At 37.4% G+C, this 22,331-nt stretch overlaps 1 protein-coding gene across 2 annotated transcripts in view; it reads right to left on the reverse strand.

The window, feature by feature from the left end:
- Positions 1 to 22,331, reverse strand: part of LOC121318678 (ATP-binding cassette sub-family B member 7, mitochondrial-like) — a 76,645-nt gene that overhangs the window by 50,099 nt on the left and 4,215 nt on the right. The window contains exons 2-4 of one of the 2 annotated variants that reach the window (XM_041255605.1): positions 13,106 to 13,186; positions 12,422 to 12,508; positions 5,794 to 5,913 (exon numbers count right to left, since the gene is read on the reverse strand). In XM_041255605.1, the coding sequence (XP_041111539.1) occupies positions 5,794 to 5,913; positions 12,422 to 12,508; positions 13,106 to 13,186 (288 nt within the window). The remainder of the gene's footprint in view (positions 1 to 5,793; positions 5,914 to 12,421; positions 12,509 to 13,105; positions 13,187 to 22,331) is intronic. The other variant, XM_041255606.1, reaches the window with a different exon arrangement.

Raw genomic sequence — 22,331 nt, forward strand, 5'->3', positions numbered from 1 at the left:
AGTGCTCTGAAAAAAGGACACCAATTCCAAGATTCTACAGTAAAAACATTTTTTTGTGAATTTTTATAGGAAGTCAACTACAGCCAAAAAAATCCCTGGTCCTGGGGGAGCATTCCACTGAAAAACGCTTGGTCCTTAAAGAGTTAACAGAGAACACCTAGTATTGAAAGCCCTCAAAACAGCAATAACCAAGAAAAAATATATATTTATAAATAAAGGCCATATTCCCGATACCAATTCATAAAACTCATTGCTTTACTTGTCATCATTTTGTAAATAACTGCTAGACATTTACATAGAAAACAAATCACTAAGGGAATAACAAATCAGCAAGGTTCTTTCTCTCAGTTAATTTAGAATCCAGCAGTCAACTTCAGACTCTGCAGACAGGGATGTGATGATAATTAACCTGTCATTACAATAGACTAGGGTGACCACTATATTTACAACCCCTAGCAAAACAGCATGACAATTCAGCAATCTGTAAACAGTTAAAACAACAACACATTTAGCTAACGTTACACAATTCTGCATTCAGTAGCTGCTAGCTATCGATACAATAGCTAGCAGCGAGGTAAACACACACTATAGCAATTAGCTAGCTAGCTAGTAGTGGTGCTGTGACAGAAAGACAATGATTCTTGGTGGTGAATCTCCCTCCCGACTTGTGAGGTCACTAAGTAACGGGAACAGAATACTCTGGACTACTTGACCTGACACTTCGTTCCGAGGGTTAAAAGGAAGTCTGTCATGTAGAAAAGAGACGGAGCTTCGGTACACTAACTCATTGACCCGGAAGGTAAATAATGTGGCAGCCGCGGATTACAGGAGCGGCTGCAATCGTTTACCAAGGGGTCAGGAGTGACGGTATAAATAGGAGTCGAAGCGATGTATCTGTTCCTTTGTTTGGTTTAAAAGCATTTTCAACTGTAAAGAGTGTGAGAGACCCCGTGAGGAATAAAAACATTTTCTGTTTTGTTTGTCTGCAATTGTCTTGTGTTATATTACTAGACGGCGAAACACGATTCTGGAGCTGTCGCTGGAGGCCAACACAAACCCGGAACAGCACTGCACTGTATCACAAATAACTGTATTTGCACCGCAAGCACTAATTCACGCACTAACTGACTTATGTATGTGTTTTGTGTGGGTGTACAATAAAAATGGGACTATTTGCGGGGGAAACCCGGGGATTATAATTTATGTAATACACGCTGCTGTATTACTTGACATCATTATTAATTTACTGTTTGTTTCGCTGTCAGGCACTGAACAAAACAAATAAAACAAACCTTTGCACCTGCTTTACAATAGTCTGCACTTTAATCACCTGCACACTACTAACCAGTTGTGTTACAGTGTACTTAAACACTTTTTCATAGGTTTCCCCTCTTGGATGTCACTATTTCTCAACATTTAATTAATTAATTTGCCAACTGTAGCTATAACTAGCTAGCTAGGTAAACCCTTATCAACAATAACAACGGAACAGCTTTTTGGAGATTTGTCTGTGAGAAAAGGTTTTGGCATTAAATAAATTGTAACTACAATTAGCTAAAACATTTAGCTAAAACAATATAAAAAACCATTTAATAATGTGACAAAACTATATTCACATAATGCCAAAAGGAACAGACACTTCAGTTAGTTAGCTAGCTCGCTGCATCTCTCTAACTTTACAATTGTATTTCCAGTAGACCCTCAAAATATCAGATCAGTCCGTACACCTGTCATTAGCGAAAACTCTCTCGACGAAGGCGTTGGTGACAGGAATGCTCAAAACAAATGAGACCAGGACAGTCACATTTGGTGTTTTAGTGCTCCTCAAAGTAAACTATTTCTTTCCCACGGTATCTGTTGAGGTTGTGATTTCTTTCAGACATGACAGAACACCACAAAACTCGTCATACAGAGCATCCATGTCAAGGGCTTCCACTGCTTCACAGAGCTCAGAAAAGTTGAACTCTTTCTTCAGTGCTAGGCAAGCCAATTGCTTCAAGTGATTCTTAACAGAGAAATCAAACCAAACCATTTTGTCAGGTACGTGAAAGCATGTTGGTAAAACACTAAAAAGTCTTCTTTGATCGAGGCAGTCTGCAAAGCAGGGAACTTCTTCAGAGGAGAGGTTTCAAATCCAAAAAAAGAAACAGTTTTTCTTTGCTGGATTTTCAGTCTGAGGTTGGACATCAGTTCATATAATTTGCAGGCTGTCACCTCAATTCCCCCAACAAGGAGAACACACTCATGGAACATCTTTAGTGCATGCTGTAGAAATGTCAGGTAGATTTCAAGTTCACACGGTATTCCCTCGCCATTATAGTCATTTCTGAAGCATTTCCACAGTGATCTTCCCCAAGTCACTTACACTAACCAGAAATCGTGTAATCTCGTAACAGCAGGAAACAAACTCAGCCACTTTGCTGGTACATGATTGCACAGTGTCTTGTACTCTTCTGTCACAAAAATGCTTTTTAGTCGGTGGACGTGTTTGGTGGATGATGAGAAGTGGCTGTAAATTTTCATTACTGTGCTCTCAATACCCAGTCTAAGCTTGTCAGCTTAATGGCGCGCACAGTTGTGTATTATGTGTGCCATACAGTCGCTTTATGATGCCACTATTCTAATCTCTGAGCTTTTGGAAAACAGAGTTACATTTCCCAAAATTTGCAAAAGCATTGTCGGCTGTTTAGATAAGGTTTCTTCCTACACTCAGGCCATGTTCATGCAGCCTTGCAGTAATCTGAGTGAATATGGCATCAGCTGTCTCTTCGTGATCGTCATAAAAGTCCAGCAATTTATTTTGTACACCAAGTTCGGGTTTGAGGGGAAACAGTTTCGTATTGCCGTAGTTTGAGGCATCTGAAGCAACAGAAAAGAACAGCCTTGTATCAACTTTTAAGTCACTCTCGATCTTGATCATTTTAGAACTGAAAGTGCCTAAGCACTTTGACAGGCAGGAGCAAGCACGTCTAACAATTGCAGCACATTTCGTACGACCGCGTGGCATTTTCCTTCAATGTCAAAATCCGGAAATACAGTGCAGTAGTGTTTCATTCCACAGTCGGCTGATCCATAGGAATGTCCATGGCATACCATGTGGTAATAATAATATCTTTACTTTTATATAGCACCATTCATAGTGGATCACCATCACAAAGCGCTTTATAGAGGTAGGCTGTGAACTATGCATTATCACTTACAATAGGACACTGATTTAGCATCTCATTTGCAGGATGGAACACAAGCAGGTTAAGTGACTTGTCAAGGGTCACACAGTGAGTCAGTCAGTGGCAGGGGTGGGATTTGAACCGGTGACCTTTGGTTACAAACCCTGGACTTTAGACACTAGTCACTTATGCGGCAGTTACTTTGTTTACATTGCTGTCTTTTGGCCTTACAAAAAAGCTGGACAAAGATTTGCTTTTCTCTCTTTGTAGTGCATTTTTCTGCAACACTCACCTGTGACATGTCGTTTAACATCAGCCTCACCCCAATGTGTGATAGTAGAAGTTCTGCGGCAGACAGTGCATTCTGCTTTCTGTGAATCTCATGACACAGACTTAATCCACGGGTATGCCGTTTCCCATCCTTTGTTGTAACAACATAACCTCTTTCGTTTTTGGAGGATTGATTTTCTTTAATTGCAATTCCGAATTGACTGTAGCAAGCTACTGTACAGTAAATACACGCGTGACTCACTTAAGAGGCGTGAGGCTGGTAAGCCCACCTTGCTTTCCCCAGCGAGCGCCAATATTCACAGAGGCTCATTACCATGCAAATAGGGTTAAACAAACCATTTAAACAAGAGGAAGGCATACACGAACTTGCATTCTATTTACGAAAAGTGTATTAACCTTAATAATGTCAATAATATTAACCACAGTGTTAGATAATAACATATTTGCATGATAAAACTCAGTATTTTGTAGATGTTGCAGGACATGGGACAAAGGGTCCAAGTGCAGGATTTCCGGGACAGTTGGTCGCCCTACAATAGACCTGTAGACTGAATACAATGACAAACAAGTACATGGTTGAAGTTATATCTATTTGGAACGTCAGGGCCCAATACAATCCACTGTATTTATGTGCAGCATTCTGCAGCAGTGATCTCAATATAAGAAATGCATGTGTTTGTTTTTTAAACCACCGTCAGTAACACGCATCCCCACCACTGATGGAAATGACATACATCAACAGTAATGACATACATTAAAAGTATGTACAGAATAAGACTGCGTCATTAAATGTTTAAAATCATAATTTGAAAAGGGAGATACTGTATGCAAGAATGCAAGTGTGTCATACAGATGGACGAACGGACAAACCCCATCTCCTCAGAATCCGACTCTCAATAACTTAGGATAATGTTAATACCAAATTGTCAAGAGATTTCTGAAAATGCAAGCATGACATGCAGCTGGACAGACAGACCCCCCCCCCCCCCCCCCCAGCATATCTCTACAATAGTATAGTTCACTTCACAGGAAGTGATCTTATAGTTCACAGGAAAAGTTGGTTTTAAAAAATTAAACTGCAAAAGGGGCCTCTGCTGCTATGTCGGTGTTTAAAGACTTGGTTATTATTGCTATAAAATACCAAATCTCATAGTTTTCAATGCAGGGATTTAGCTGTTTGTTGCCAACATTATTTGTAGAGCTTGCGGTTAGCATTGTGTTGATGGGAACCGCAGCTCTGTCATTGTTCATTTTCTAAACACATTCATTTAGCAATTAAACTCCTGGAAATTACCACTATTGGGTGTCACTCTTGCTGGAGAGGCATCATTTTTCTGAAGAATCAATAAATTATTTTCTTTAAAACTACATTTAGCAGGGACATTAAAATGAAATTAACAAGGCCACTGCCTAGTTTTACAAGGACAGGATAATTTCCATGTGTAAAACAGGGGCAGCACGCTGGGCTGAATAATGAGGTTTACTCCAAAAGACCGGAAGATCGAATTACTCGGTAACTGTGCAGTCATGAATGCAGTCACGGGGTGGCATTATGTAAATCAAGCACCAGTGAAAACCTATCTCAAATATCAGGGCAAACAAAGGGCACAGGATATGGGGCTTATACCAAACATCTACTAATCAGGAAAGATAACTTTATTCGCATGCAGCAACATCAGAGTTAATAAAGGAGTGCTAACAAAGACTTCTCATTTTGACACATTGTACAAAATGTAAAATGCTCCCTTCAGTTTTACTCTTTATTGCATTATTTATGTAGAGATGATTAATCATTCAGGAATAAAGACATTTAGAAGTTACATTGTGCAGTGTATATCAGCATTACTGCATTGCCTTTGACTGCTTAATGGATAGGCAATGCCACTTATTTTGAATAGGTGCTGAGTCTCCACCCTCATTAAGTGAATAGAACTGAACTGAATTGAATAAATTGTCTTGTTCATGATCAAACCTGAATACTGCCACCATTTATTTACAGCAAACCAAGCTTTATAGAGCAACTCATACTGCCAAGGACACCAACACATTTAGTCTGCAATTACGAAGCCAGCACCTTAAATGGTTTCCTAGATATCAGGTTTCAATTTAGTAAAATGACTTCCACAGAACAGTTATTGTATTTTTTATTGCACAATACCCATAAGTTAACTCAACCTAGCAAATCATAGAATGCAGCTGGGTAACACATCTTAAGACAATATCTAGAAGCATTTGGTCCTTATCGTAGTGTCATTTCTAAATATGGACCATAAAAAAAATCTCTGCTATACAGTACCAGACAGACCCGATCCCTGTAACCACACTCAATACTGACCTTTGCACTTGCAAGAAGCACCAGTGAGATGGCAACTCGAGCACGGAGGTCTGGCCTGTCCTTTGGCCAAACATATGACAACATTGCTGCTAGAATCTTGCCAGCATGCACCTCCTTCAACTATTAAATGGGGAGAAAAAAGTGAAACAAGGCATTACTTACAAAAGTAAGATCCACGCATAACCAACACAGATTACTGTAGATTAAAAGGAACTCCAGTAAAGGCAGTTCCAGTACCTAGATCAGGAACATAATGGTTTGAATCCTGGCTGTGAAGAGCTGCTGATCTTGACCTTTGCTCTCCCATGGCTTGGGGAAGAAAGGCTGGCATAGTTCACCAACTCCTACTGGGCATTCTCCAGACAGATTTCCCAGTTGAGATGCCTCTAATATTTCATACCCATGCAAAGTTGCCTGTCAAATATACCATCTTTACAGACTAGAACACACGCTTATTTTCAAAGCATTTACCAGTTTAGGTTTTTTTTGTTAAGTTTACAAAATTAAACATTAACACAGAATTTTCTCCTTTCAAAGGAATGATTAAAAGATTCAAGTTAATGCTCCGAGGGGTATAACATTTTACCTCAATTTAGCTATGTTATTATTACTATGATATTTCCTATTTATGAAAAGTTAGATTTCATAGTTATTCACCAAATGTGCTTGTTGCAACTATCTATTATAGATAGAAGTAGTTGACAAGATCAGTTAGTGAGTGCTTCATTTTTCTGCTGTGAATTTCAACCCAGTTGTGACAGACTATATTGCACACCTAATAAAAAAAAAAGTGTGTACAGCTCACAGAAATAATCCTAGAATTACATGTTTAGGAATTATGATACCCAACAACAGTATAACAAGACACAATCCTATAAATCAGCGGCTTTCAAACTGGGGTACGTGTACCGCTGGGGGTACTCGAGCGCTCCTCAGGGGGGTACGCAAGAAAAATCCTGTAATGGTGGACAACAGATTATTTATTTATTTATTTACCGCAATGTAGTACTTTGTGATTTAGCAATCGAATTAACACTGTTGAATCTCCTTTCAAATACAACCATAATGCCTTGCCCAAACATCAATATTTTTCTTTTCTGCTGGGCAAAGTTAACTGTAAACACCCAACTGGCTGCTGACAGTGAGTGAGTGTTGAGCGCACACATGGCTAAAATACATATTTAAATAGCAATGCAGTGTTTCTGCAGTCTGTAGGCTAAAAAGATGGGAAAAAAAATCAATCATTGTATGATGTTGTTTCTTTTAAAAATGTGTAGTATTTATTAGGCATGTTTGCTTTCTGGAGTTTAAATGTTCAGTGTTTGTAGTTTAATCAGTTCAGTGTGTTTTATCTAAGTTTGTTTTTAAATAACAGTATTACTGATTTAGCTGCCAGCTGTGCTGCCTTACTTAAGAAGTGAAATCACTGCGCTGGAGCTGGAGCGTACACAACTGTGTTATCTTTACTTTGTGTTTTTTGACTAATTCATTGAAGAACTCCTTTGTTGAGCAATTGCATTAGCCTATGCATGTATGCCGCTAATTATTAGGCGAATCCAATCAAAAGCACGGTAGTATTATTACAAAAATGGAATCGCTGATTTAAAATAAATAAATAAATAAATAATTATAATAATAATATAAATCAATCCCTAACTCCTGGATTGGGAAGTGTCTGAAATTGGATTCCCTACTCCAGACCTATTCAGTGTGTTCATATCATATAATGAGTGCCCATCAACAAGCTGTCTGGCAGCTGATTAACATGAACAGACAACGGCACTGAACACTAACTTGTAAGCATTTTGCTAAAAGTCATTTTTGACTGCATGATATAAATGTCACCTTTCTACTTTAATCAAATTTAGTTTTTGGAAATATTCACTTCAAAACAATGTGCTTATTCTGGCTGGATTTGATGATGCACAAGACACGCATAGCATTTTAAATGTCCAGCTCAGGTGTTAAACCATAACATTTGAGTTAAATAAATCAAATTAAAAAAAACCCCACATATTTAATGTGTTATTCAATCTTCACATAGTTCTGCATGCTACCAGATTTTTTTTAAAAAGATGCCTGTATTCCTAAATTTTAAATACTTTTTATGCAAAATGTCCCATTGTTTTCTCTCTACACTTCTGCGTTTGTTGGTAGAAATGCACTACTTTTGTTGAGAATTGATTTCTGATTTTGTTTTAAATTAGAACCCTAGTTTTGTTTTTAAAAGCATAACCTGTTTTTGGACTCATTTGGCCATTTATCGGTCTGGATTTTGAAATAATTGTACATTTTTAGTTTTAATTGGATTTTATTTAAAATTAGTTTAACAGCAGTTTTCCATGAACAGTAATTGGCTGCTCTAGTCCCTCCTCCTTCCCTGTGCCTTCTGAGCCAGCAAATTGAGTCCTGTTTTTATTTTTTTTTTAATGATTCACTTAAATTTTTTTGTAACAAAGTCCTATTCGTTCATTTTAAAATACATAATAGCATACCCTTGTCTAAAGGCTGCACTGTTTACTAATCAGGGTGTAGTTATACCAAAATCTCTGATAAAAAGCAGGCACATCCATCACATTTGTAGGTAAGCATTTTATAATATATATATATATATATATATATATATATATATATTCAGTTAACATCGGTAAGTATTTAAGCCTAGTAATTAGAAAATACAATATTTTTTTTTCTGTTTTCATAGGTATATGACCCTATCTGAGATGGGGGTATACAGTAGACTAGATTTTTTGGAACAGGGTACGGGGCCTAAAAAGTTTGAAAACCACTGCTATAAAATGGGGGGGGGGATAAACATAAACAAAGTCTCAGGTAGATTTGTGCCAAGATGGGAAATTTAGTTGGGTTGCGTTTGACCTTCGCTTTGGATGTTAACAATCCAATGAATAGAGAAAATTCAGACAAGTTTTCAAGACAACATCTGTCTCTGTGGAGCTGCTGGTGGATTCCCATTTCAGTAACAGCAGCCTGTCAAGACAGACAGCCTGTTACAGGGGTAGCTGCTCAACTCTTCACTGTCAGCTGCCACCTGCTGTGGGGAATGCGCTGCAAACAGCTTGTGTAAATTCTCTTTACTCTGAGTGAGTCCAAAAGATGCCCTCTGAATAGACTTCAGATTCACAACAACCCCAACACCTGAATCAATGTCTGACCTGTGGCACCAACATCAGGGTCCATAACAGATGAGACAATGGCACAAGCTACAGTTAGGCAGTGCCAGCAGGCACCAAGGGGGCTTCCCCCTCACAGCCTCCTCTCAAGCAGGTACTGTCAATTGTCTGAAGTAGACATCACACCACTATTCAGCACTTGATTGGGATTTTAACCTAGACCTCCAGAGGTTCCACTAAGCAATAAAACTAACTTTCCTATTCAAGTATTAACTGTACAAATCAACTAATATTAGAAGCTAAAGCTCCCTGCTGTGTCTCGGCAGTTAATTTGCTGGATAAGTATTACATTAACTGCCGTTGAATAATTACCCACCAACCATGCTGAATGCACAGTGACCTGTTCTTGTCACCCAAAAAAATAAATAAAGACACAGCATTAAAGTTTCAAGATGCTTCAAAACTGCCAAGATGTAACACTATTTTAATACAGTGTTTAGAAATTTGAAAAAGAACACTTTGTGGTGGGTTTGATAGATCTGTCTTTTTGTGTGTATGGTGATGGTTAGCATTAAGGTGTGGTGCGTCTATATAAGCAGTAGTAAAGCATTTCAGCAACTGCACCAAATTACACACCAAGGACACAGATGCCCTTACCAGTTTAATTGTGCGTAGAATGTCATCATGTTACTTTGCAGCAGAGGTTTTGAAATGGTGTAATCATGCATTATGACCCTGTAAGTGAAATCATTAAGATAAGTATTCTACAATAAAGCATTTGTGTTCGTGGGACCAATTAAAAAAAAAAAAAAAAAAAGTTGAGCAAAGACAAAAGAACAGATCAGAGTAGCAACCACAAAAGCATATCCCCTGCCATGGATAGTAGGAAAGTAGCAATGCAAGGTGGTTATGAAAGTGAAGGGTAGTTATGAATTACCAGTTAATGTATTATTAGAGTAATTAACTGGTCCTTGGAATCGCTTTCTATTAAGAGCATCATACAATATCTGACAATTTTACTAGCAGTTAAAATTGAATAAATCTGGGATCCCACAAACACAGGAGATAGTGCTAGTCTTTATCTATAAAAAGATAAGCTTTTCAACTGTGTAATAAATTTGCAACAATATCTGAAAGGACAAGGGCAAGGTTTCTAGAACACTGCAAAATATGTAATGCGTCTCAAATGGTTTTGAAGAAAGAGCTGGTGAAAGAGCAGCAGAGGGCAAATTTAAATTAATTAAATTGAATTAATAAGCACCCCAAGACCCCTTGATTTGAATAATGTCCGGAGATGTGAAAACACTTGGTTTGCCCAGAATGCTTTGTTTACATATCATCTTAGGGGAAATGGCCTGTCTATAAAAGATAAAAGAATAGTAAAAGTAATATTATGTTTACATTATTCAGAATATAGAATATCAACACAAATATGTTTAAGGGCCACAAAATGTAGAATTACAAAGCACATTACATTAGACAGATTTTCCCTGTCAAGAATGGTCTCTTTTTGGCCCTTCTTAGTGAAATAATAGAAGCAACAGAGGTAACAGAGCAGACTGTCGAAGATAAAGGATCATTTCCATTTTTCATTAGAAGTTTGATTGAAGTAAAAATGAATAGACCAGGTAAATGGCAGGTCCTGTGCCCATGGAGTGCCAGACACCAGGGTTGAGAACAGGCTTCATTAAGATTTAGGTGCGATTTGTAAAAAAAAAAAAAAAAAAAAAAAAAAAAACTATAAATGACGATTTGGACTGGATCCCAGATTGCGTATTCCAGTTGGAATTACAGGCTAAGCTATTTCATCAATTTTGCACACAAGGTCCTGTTTGTCAGTGTACACTGGAGCCTGAATTACCTGCTAATGTTCACCCAGATTTCCAAAGCAAATAACATTACATTTGTAAGTTTGTAATTTGTGCCTTTGGTAGACATGCTGCTTCAAACTCAGGTGAATAGCAGCTGAAAGATTCTTATACTGTATGTTTAACAGTTACAAAACGTAAAAACGTCTTGCATCATCACTGTACAGTACAGCACTAAATTATTTTTATCTTTAAAATATCATGTTTGATAATGTTGGCAGCTTCACTTGCACAGTTTGCTTCTTTATTGCAAGTCATTGCAGTTAACGAATATCCCCTTCACACCGAACCAGAACAAAATAGCTTGACAGGTTTAAGAGTTCATGACAAACACTGGGTCACCTGCTCTAACAAGTGAATGGAAAGCAGCCACTGTCACAATCACCTCCTGCCTTCACTCTTTCAGCACAAAGGGGTCAAACTGATCACCCTCTAGCCCACTGGAATAAGCCAAAGACAGATTTTATTGCTTTTTAATGTAATGGGGAAATCACTCTAGACTGTATCCGTGCTTTCCCTAGGATTACTAAAAAAAAAAATGGTTAAATGCAATCCAGGTGGATTACCAAGTACTGTCTAAATAAATATCCAGCTGTGACTTGACTTAAGGCAGGGTATAGGTTGATGAAATGAACCCCTTAGTAACTTTACAGAAAGAGATACAAATTGATTGCTATAGGCATGAATACATATTAACTAAGAGAAGATAAGTTTATTGGTCTAATGTTTTAAGTGGTTTTATTTGTCCCACAGTACAAAATTAGTCATTTTTCCTAGACTATACAGGAGTGGTGAAAGAGTTAATAGTCCTCTTTATAGTTTAACTTTAGAAACATTTTGCAGTGTTCAACAGTTTACCTGATCTGGAGTTGTTTTTCTGTACAGGTTTTTTATAGGTGGATGTCAGTGGTCAAGAAGCTCACTAATCCAAGTTAAAACAACTTTAAATGCATTCCTAGTTAAACAAATGGCACCACCTGGTGGCCTTCACGTCATTACTTTACTCCGGTCAGAAGTGTGCAGCACCCCAGTGTATGTAAATTTGTGTTTTACAAATCAATTCACTAACATTAATAAACTGTAATTAAAATACTGCATTGCTAAATACAGCATGCCTGTGGTGACTGGATGATTACTTTTTCACAGATTTCACGAAGAACGAAAACAAGTAGTATTGTTGAAAATGTTTTGGGCTTGAAACTATTTTATTTAACTCTAAGAGGAGGTCTGTTTCTTTTCTGATTAGAAAACAAACACCTAAACTAAATCTTTTCAGAACAGGTAGGGCAAGTTTTCAATTGTGGGAACTGTGTGGTGAATGCCATAATTGCAGAAACCCTGTTTGAGGGAGTAACATAGGTAATATTTGAGGTGCCACCATTTACTGTTGGAGAGTGGACAGTTTTCTATTCAGGGATACAACACATTTTATAAAATCAAGGGTGTGGTTGGTGGGCAATAAAGCCTGTTCATGTCGCTATTCCTAAAAAACTTATACAATTTTGAGATACAATTTCTCTTACAGAATTGTCTACTCATTAAAATGACTTGCTTAAGCATCTGTTTATGTAAACCAGGAAACAAACCAGCACTGTGGGTGAATACTTTGAGTCCATTTTATGTTCTTACCACATTTTTTGGATCCGAGTGAAGACGCCCACCCGCGTTCCCGTGCCAGCATGTCCGCTTGTCTACTACCTGCCACCCCTGCAGGCCCTGATTTTAGGAAGAAACACATGGTGAAGTGCTGTGCAAAGGGAGAGTTACAGTATGCCCATTCCTCTTCATCATGAAGCAAAGCAACTCAAAGAAAGTCAATTACGCAGCATTGATAATGTACTTTAAAATGCAGCACACGTGGCACAGGTCTGCAGCCGGTAGTAATTTATAGCTGGGTCAACCTGCCTGGAGCAAACTGACTGGACAGTGCTTTTACACACTAAATGGTGTAGCCATCTGTGCAACAGTTATGAAACCAAGAAAAAAGTGTTTGTAATTTCTGACTTCCTCTGACTAGGTACAATGCTTTTCATACTGCTCAGAGAGTTCTGATACTTTGAAAACGTGAAACTTTAGTTCTACAGTATGAATGCTATTACCCATGAGGCAAGGGAGCATGTTCATGAAGAATTTGATTTCTGTCAATACCATGGAACTGCAAAACATTCACTGGCTTTTTAATGCTCTCTGAATCAATCCCAAGATAACACATACTTTCATGTATAGCTTCAATTATAATTTCTTTAAAAAGCACACAAGAACGTGAATAACATTTACCAATATGTGTTGAGCAAAACTTGGCCACCAACTTACCTTTGCAGCATCTAACAACTGTTTACAATTGTCACGCCCAACATTTTGCCACGCAGCCTGCCTTATACACGACTGTGGAACCTACAAGAAAATGTACCAGCTAGTTACAGCTTATTATTCTGACATTGGCAGAAAATAAACCACATCAAGTATCATTGCTTCTTCACAACACCTGTCTTAAATAAATAAAACACATTTTACTGAACAGAACAGTGTTTCTGCTTGTTAATTTGGCCGGATGGAGAGTTTAATTATACCTTTGTCTGACATACATAGCCTATAAAAAGTCTACACCTTCTTCCAAAATTTTCACCTTTTGTTGCCTTATAGCGTGGAATTAAAATGCATTAAAAAAAAAAAAAAATTTCCCCCATTTATCTACACATCCTACCCCACAACTTCCAAGTGAAAAAAATATTCTAGAAATTTGTAGAAAATTAATTAAAAATAAAAACTGAAATAGCTTGGTTGGATAAGAGTCCACCCCCCCTGTAAAAGCAATACTAGATTAGCTCAGCCTTCAAAATAACACACCAAGTTAAGTGGCCTCCACCTGTGTTAAATTGTAGTGATTCACATGATTTCAGGATAAATTCAGAAGTTTCTGTAGGTTCCCTCTGCTAAGTAGTGCATTTCAAAGCAAAGACTCAACCATGAGCACCAAGTTGCTTTCAAAAGAACTCCAGGACAAAGTTGTTGAATGGCACAGATCAGGGGATGGGTATAAAAAAATATTAAAACGCCTTGAATATACCTTGGAGCACGGTCACAACGATTATTGAGAAGTGGAAGGTGTATGGCACCACCAAGACCCTGCCTAGATCAGACCGTCCCTCCAAATTGGATGACTGAGCAAGAAGCAGACTGATCAGACAGGCTACCAATATTTTTATGGCAAGGCAAAGTGTGCATGTGACAACAATATCCCAAGCACTCCACAAGTCTAGTCTGTATGATAGGACGGCAAGCCATTATTATTATTATTATTCTGTAGCCATGTGGCAACAAGTTTTGTGGTCTGGTGAAACTAAAATTGAACTTTTTGGCCGAAATGCAAAGCGTTATGTTTGGCGCAAACCCAACACAGTGCATCTCCCAAAGAACACCATCCCTACTGTGAAGCATGGTGGTGGCAGCACCATGTTATGGGGATGTTTCTCATCGGCAGGGACTGGGGCACTTGTCAAGATAGAAGGGAAAATGAATGGAGCAAAGTAGAGAGAAGTCCTTGAGGAAAACCTGCTGCCCTCTACAAGAAAGCTGAAACTGGGACAAGTTCACCTTTCAGCATGACAAGGTCCCAAAGCACACAGCTAAAGCTACATTGGAGTGGCTAAGGAACAAAAAGGTAAATGTCCTTGAATGGCCCAGTCAGAGTCTCAGGGTAATTTAAAGTTCCCCCACAGGGGTGTAACTTTCTACAGCACACACACGTGTGGTGTGTGTGTGTAATTGTATATATATCTATCTATCTATCTATCTATCTATATATATATATATATATATATATATATATCTATCTATCTATCTATCTATATATATAATTTATATATCTATTTCAAGGTATTAAGACTTCCACTGAATAAACAGTTTGAGTTTATTGTGAGCTTAATTAGGCACACGAGCATAATTAGACCCATTCATGCATGTTTTGTACAGTTCACTTTCAATGAACCTCTTTTAGAATTATGTCATTGACAGGACAGAGGTGAGCAAGTTTAATTTCCTGAATGATAAACTTTAAGAACACACATTTGAGTTATTCCGTGTCAAATGTGAAAACATGAGGCTTTATCCTCCTGGATGATCAAGCATTGGTGTACATGAAAAACAGAAATTAATATCTTTACTACCAATGGTCTTAGAGTTACAGCCCCTCAGAACTAGGGGTGACGGGGGCAAGGGGCCATGTGGGGCATTATCTGAGGGACAATGAGAGCTACATCTGTGGATCAGAATACAGTGTGCATCTATTTGAAACAGGGAAAGATATGAAACCTGCAAGGTTTTTTTTTTGTGTGCGTGTCCCATTATATTTAATTTTTTCCCTACAAGAACATGAAAACTGTACAAAATGTCCAGTTAAACTGTCGTTTAAAAGGGGTTCAAAGTGGTTACAGACATCTTTCTAGCTTTTGCAGCCTTGCAATAACATATGTAACTTTGCACTCCCCCAAAAAAGCTTTTAATATATAGCATTCATTCCTGGTCAATTAGAAGAAGGGCACTGCCCCTATTTTTCCCGGCTGTGCTGGCTGCTTTCAGCTGCAACCTGCCCAACGTCATCTGCAGCTGCCAGAAATACAACTTGCTGCCCCTTGCGTCAGTGTAAACTATTGCAGATGTAGAAATAAACCAGCAATGAAGTTCTTGCATTTTCAGTCATAGAAAAGATCAATGCGATTAGTAACCCCATTAGACAAAGAACCCAAGACACGACATTACAATTTTCCCTTTCCAGTCCAATGTCGGACCCTGTCCAACATCATCAAAAAAACATCACGCACAGGTCTCAATTTTTTTCTCCGGTAAAAGCAGAGAAAACCTCTCACTGGCCGAGTGAGACTGATAGGAGCTGAAAAATAAATAAATAAATAAAAGAGGACATGTCTGAGCAATACACATAGCCCCTGCACCACAGAGATAACACGGGCACAAACAAAGAAGATAGCTGCTTCGCACCCAGCATTCAAAGAATATCAGACATTTGCAGAGCTTTTTGAGATGTTAATAATAAAACAACAACTTGGCCAAGTTTCATTTTGTGCCTGCCATTGGTTGAGGCACAGCACAGAACTGAATGCAGTGTGTCAGGTGAATCTTCTAAGTAACACGATTACACACCTAATACAATTAAACAAAAACATTTACTTGCAATCGAGTACTCTCCTCTCCTGTTAACCTGAATCTGCAGTGAAATTAGCTTTCTCTTCATTTCTTTTCCATCATTCTTTACCTTCTGAGCTGCAAATACATTTTGTGACAATTCCCTTCTCTTCAGTGGAGATTCTTGGCCTCCAAGGCCTTGTCTATTTGTTAAATCTCATGTTCCTTTTCAGCTTTGAAAATGTTGTTGCTTTGAGGTTGTTTGCCTTGAACAGCATGAGAACTCCTTGGGGTCACTTTGTGTTGAAGATGATATTTGGTCTTGGTCAGGAGGACGATGGGCTATCAACTTGTGCTACGTTTGTGCTGATCACTGCTGCAAAATTAATGTTAGTGCCATTTTCCTTCTAGACTTATTCACATTTCTTTTAAGGCGAGTGACGTCACAGTCCCCTTTTAATAACAAGTTTAAAGCAAATAACACAGTCTCTTGACACAGGGGTTGTACCAACAGACTGGAAAATTACAAACGTAATACCGATCCACAAAACGGGAAACAAAACTGAATCAGGTAACTACAGACCAGTATGTCTGAGTTCTATTATATGCAAACTTATGGAAACTATAATAAGATCCAAAATGGAAAATTACCTATATAGTAACAGTGTCCTGGGAGACAGTCAACATGGTTTTAGGAAAGGGGGATCATGTCTAACTACCCTGCTTGATTTTTTTGAGGATGCAACATCGATAATGGATAATTGCAAAGCATATGACATGGTTTATTTAGATTTCCAGAAAGCTTCTGACAAAGTCCCGCATAAAAGATTAATTCTCAAACTGAACGCAGTTGGGATTCAAGAAAACACATGTACATGGATTAGGGAGTGGTTAACATGTAGAAAGCAGAAAGTACTGATTAGAGGAGAAACCTCAGAATGGAGTGTGGTAACCAGTGGAGTATCACAGGGATCAGTATTAGGTCCTCTGCTATTCCTAATCTACATTAATGATTATTAACATTAACTTTCTTATGTTCTTAGTTTGTGCTGCAAAATTAACATTACTGCACTTTCCTTCAGTATATACTAACACTTCTTTGATAAGAATATGTCACTTGGCAAGCGACGTAGCTTACACAAGTGAATACTAACAAAATACATATGAATAGCAATGGATCATCACTAGCGTAGCTTTATTCCAGTCAGAGCGAGATCCTAACACAATTTTTAGGAAAGTATAAAAAAAGACTTATTCACTTACTGTTTCATAGTGTAATGAATCTGAAACAAGTATACATTGAGGATGCATAGACAATGTTGCAATTTTTTTGCATCTCACATTTTTCAAGTTTTACTTACTATTATTCAGTCCTCTTGCCTTCAGTGTATGTACATTATGAACACTGATAGTCTGAGAAAAACCCCAATATGTACAATTACTTCTCTAGTGCCGTTTACACCCCCCTTCCCATCATGCACAGGGATACTCTGGTAACACAGCACTAACCAGCTGACCTAGCACTAACAAATGGTATTTTATTATTATTATTATTATTATTATTATTATTATTATTATTATTATTATTATTATTATTATTATTATTGTTTTGTACACTGTTAATAATAATAATAATAATAATAATAATAAGGCATCTTATAACAATAGTAGTATTACAGTATATTCATGGGTCTAGGGATTTTACTATGTAGCTATGTATTTTTTTTTAAACAAAATCAGTTAAAAAAACTGTAGAAATTAAAAAATATATATTAATAAGTTTTTCAGAACATATTGATTTACATTTTTTCAATGAGCTGATATACAGAGGTAAGTCATTAAAAAAAAAAGGCAACTACACAGGTGGGACGATTCTGTTATTGTAAGGGGGCTGTGACTGTCACACGAAAATGGTTCCCCAGGAGAAAACAGCATTTTGAAATTATACCAAATAAAAGCAACAGATGAGGAACTCAAACCAAATAAATAGGAATAAAACAGTATAAAAAAAAAAGAAATTATGAAGATATAAAAGCTCTATTATATATTTTTAATTTGTTTTAAAAATTGCAGATGTAGGTGCGTCTGTCACTGTGCATGGCAGAGCATTCCAGACTTCAGGTGCCCTATGACTGAATGCTGTACCACCTGTTCTTTGCTTTAAAACCCTTGGGACAGATAGCAGCCCTGCATCTTGGGATCCGAGTGGCCGGCCAGGGGCATATGGGACTAAAAGATCCTTCAAAATGGGCCGGAGCCAAACCGTTTAGGGCTTTATAGACTTTAGACCTTAGTCATTCATGGACAGCACCAGGAGCGAGTGGAGGGCTGCTAACACTGGGGTAATGTGCCCACTTTGCACAAAAGTGGTTTAAAAAAGGTTTAGTTTAAGTTATCTGGTTTGAGTTAATAGAATATAACTTAGCAGGCTAACTCTGTTGCAAAAACATAGACCGAGTTTAAATTAATCTAGATAACTCAAGCCAGGTTAATGTTTCTATCTATGCGTATGGAAACAACTGTTTGAGTGTGTTGTCATGGTAATCTTTATTAATGGTCATCTGAAAAAAATGGAGAAAGAAAGGGCGACTTTTTTTTTTTTTTTTTACTACTTCCGAGCAACAAATTTTAATTTCAAAATATGACAGTTAAATAACTTAAAAAAAAAAAAAAAACTGCTACTGCTGTTAATGCATAAGTATGAAGTCATATCCCGAGTACACAAGCACAAATCCTGACTTATTTATATTATATATTATTTATTTATATTTACACCCCACTGTATTTATAAGCATAACGTAGACATATCTTAAAGAATATAGAAACAGTACTATTTTTATTTCAATCCACCGCACCAGTCACGTTGGGAAACCCTATATAAGTAAAAAATGTATTAATAATAAACATGAAAAATAATAATAATAAATTAAATGCATAGTATACAGATGTTTTTGCCTTATTTATATGAACAAAAACATTAAATATATAATATAATAATTACCTGCAATAGCAAGCATTGAACCCTTGTTCCGCTTCACTGAACCATGTTTGGGAAATTTACAATGACTGGCAGCAGCTTCTTTAATGCAAGGTAAACTTTCCTTATAGCTCTGCATATCGTTGCAAAAATGTTCCACTGGCCATAAATCTTAGAGCTATCCAGAGTACTTCTACATGGGTAAGGGCTCTACTCCGTCAGGTTGGTTGCTCAAGGGAGGGTCTTAGGAGATCCTATAGGCCCCTGAACTTTTTTTTCATAGATTATTTTATGAAAAATAGTGCGGCGGTGGAGGCGGGAAGACATTTTACATAGGATATCATTTCCATCTCCGAACGGTTCCACCCGCCAGAATAATTCTCAGAGTCCTATGAAATACAGCCCCCACCCCCTTATACGGTCTTACCAAATACTATAGATAACTAAAAGCAACAGGTGTGATATCAGTTTCTACATCCATCATCTTACCATTGTCCAGACACTTAATTATTTTCTTACTGAGTGCTTTATGGCCTGGATGTCTTAGCCTGTTGTGCCTCAGATGTCTAAATGCTTTTAAATAACAATAAAGTGAAGAGGAAACTATTTTAAACACAATTAAAGACAGTAAGTTTACCTTTGGTACCATAGTAAATAAACAAAATACAATAATGGTAAACAAAGGCCTGCTATTACCTTATCTTTATTAAACTGATTAAAGGCACAAGCAAAAATGGGTACTTGCTTAAAAGTAAGACTTCAAATGATTTTTGACAGATTCTATAGAAAACTAAAGTACTTTTCTGGTACTTGCTCTGTAGTAGTTTTTTAGTATGGCTTTATAAACCTTTGTAATGCTGGTCCTATAACAGAAGGTTCTGGTTCTGTGGCTGTTTTGTATTTCTTAAAATGAATCATTGTATTCTGTATAAAGTGTTGTTACTTGGCACTTTCCAGCTGAACTACTGCAGTAACCAAGCAGCAGCAGAACCACATGGCTCAAGGACATGGCTCAAGCTGTAAACTCATTTTAACAATGTATGTTTTATTCTGTAAGAAAATGTACTATTTTTCAGTTACTTTTGTAACTGTTGAACACCTACAGACTATAATAATTACTTTCACTCGCAGTTTTTTGCTATTGTTTCCTCAAGACGACACTAGACACAATACTAAAAACAGAAGCTCTGTTTTTTATTAAGTGATAAAATGTAACATATACACGTGACAGAAATACAATGAACCATGGCTGTAAATCTCCCTCCCGACCTGTGAGGGCGCTAAGCGAGGACAGAGTTCTTTGGCGGGCTGGCTTGACAGTTCTTTCCCCGGGTCAGGAAGTCGGTCAGTCTGGAAAAAGGCGAGAATCTGTTGCAAGAATGTATTGACCTGGAAGTGAAACAATGTAGCAGCCGCAGATTGTAAAGGCAGCTGCATTCGTTTACCAAGGGGTCACGCATGACAGCATACAAGGGGGACGGAGAATTGTAATCTGTTCCTTCACATTTGGTTTGTAGTAAGTAAAAGCCAGAAGGACAGTAAAAATGTATTGTTGCCAGAAGTCGTGAGTGTTGTGTTTTTGTTTGTTTGTAATTGTCTCGTCTTGTACGTTACCAGACAGTTATCACAGTTCCGGAGCTGTCGCCAGGGGCCAGCACAAAACCGGACAACACTGAACCTTTGTCACAAATATAACTGTATCACCCACCACAAGCACTACTGCACGCACCCAGGACTGGTGACCGTGTTTGCATATTGTGGATTTACTAACTGTGTTTATTATTTGGGACCGCACATTACAATTTTCCCTTTCAAGTCTAAAATGTAAAAAAGACGTAAAGTACAGGTCTCTAATCATTTTTTTTTCCAGAAAAATCAGAGAAAACCTTTCAATGGCCAAATGAAGTGAAAAAAAGGCATATCTGACAGCCCCATGCACCACAGAGATAACTGGACATAAACAAGGGAGATAGCTGCTTCTGCATCCAGCGTTCAAAGAATATCACAGACATGTGCAGAGCTTTGAGATGTTATAGTAATAAAATAATGGAATTGTATCGCATTATTGAGGAATTTGTTGATAAAAAGAATGATCAGGAGAGGATTTGTCAGTATGCACGTCTATAAAGAGGTATGTGAAAAATACAGTGAACAAGGGGTGAGGCTTGGCTGGAGATACAGTACTGAGTGTACTTTTGCAATTCAGTGCCTTTTAAACCTGTTTTACTCCAAAAATATATATATATTTTAAAACAGCACATGTAAAAAGTAGCGCTTGTGAAAATTGCACCTGACGCGCCTGACAAGCACTGAATAAATGGATCACAAAGGGTTAAACAGTGCAATACACATTGCTGTGTTTTGCCTGGGATTATTGCTTGGTCGGTAGACCTGGAAAGATAATAAAACATTTCTAAACTGGATTACATTTATCTCTGTCTCCTTCTTTCATGCACTGCATCACCCCTACACCAGTCTACGATAAACCACTTTGCCACAATACACTATATTATAACTCCTAGTATTCACTAGTTATGGTGAATAGTTTGATTCACTTTCAGCATGTGCTGTCGATTGCCTCAGCTGCTTCTGCACCACTTTTGCACACGTGTTTAAACGCTTGACTCAAACGTCTGCCCGTTCCGGGAATTCCTTCTTTATTGCATCTATAATAGCATAAAGGCAGCCGATTAATGGAACCATGTCACACTGGAAATGAAATGCCAACTGAAAATGCATATTATTGAACAGTGCGTAATACAAAAAGGAAAGTTTTAGGCCCTTTCAAAGTTTAATTGAATGTATGCATATAGCAGAAAATAAATAGTATTTATTGAACAGGGACATGTTTATAAAATGCAAAGGAAACAGATCTTAAAATATAAAGATAGAGTATTTAGATTGGCAAAAATAATCAATTGCCTATGGCTGAGAGTTATGTGCCAAACATTTTTATTCAAATACTTATGTTTTATAATAATAATAATAATAATAATAATAATAATAATAATAATAATAATAATAATAACAACAACAACAACAACAAATCAATTCTATTAAAAAAATAAATAAACGTTTGGCAACAAGACAGAGGTTTACTTTTTTCCTGTTGTAATCACAGCCCTTACCAATGACTTAATTGTACTGAGAAACTTGCTGTCTTGACCGAGAAAGGCTAGATTATCAGCGTCACCTTCGGACATGTATTAACCCTTTTAATATATTTTTGTTGCATTATACAATTTTGAAACAATATTCCATCATCTGATCCTATGCAGACCTGTCGGTTGTTATCATAGATATAGACTGCCTGCTTAACTGGTGGTCTGCATAAAATTGCTTTATACCACTGCATAAAACACTGGCATCTGCACTGCCCTCAAATGTAACCATCTCTAGGGCTACTAATTGTTTCATTCTTGG

Source organism: Polyodon spathula, chromosome 7 (assembly GCF_017654505.1).
Source record: "Polyodon spathula isolate WHYD16114869_AA chromosome 7, ASM1765450v1, whole genome shotgun sequence".
NCBI classification, from domain to species: domain Eukaryota; kingdom Metazoa; phylum Chordata; class Actinopteri; order Acipenseriformes; family Polyodontidae; genus Polyodon; species Polyodon spathula.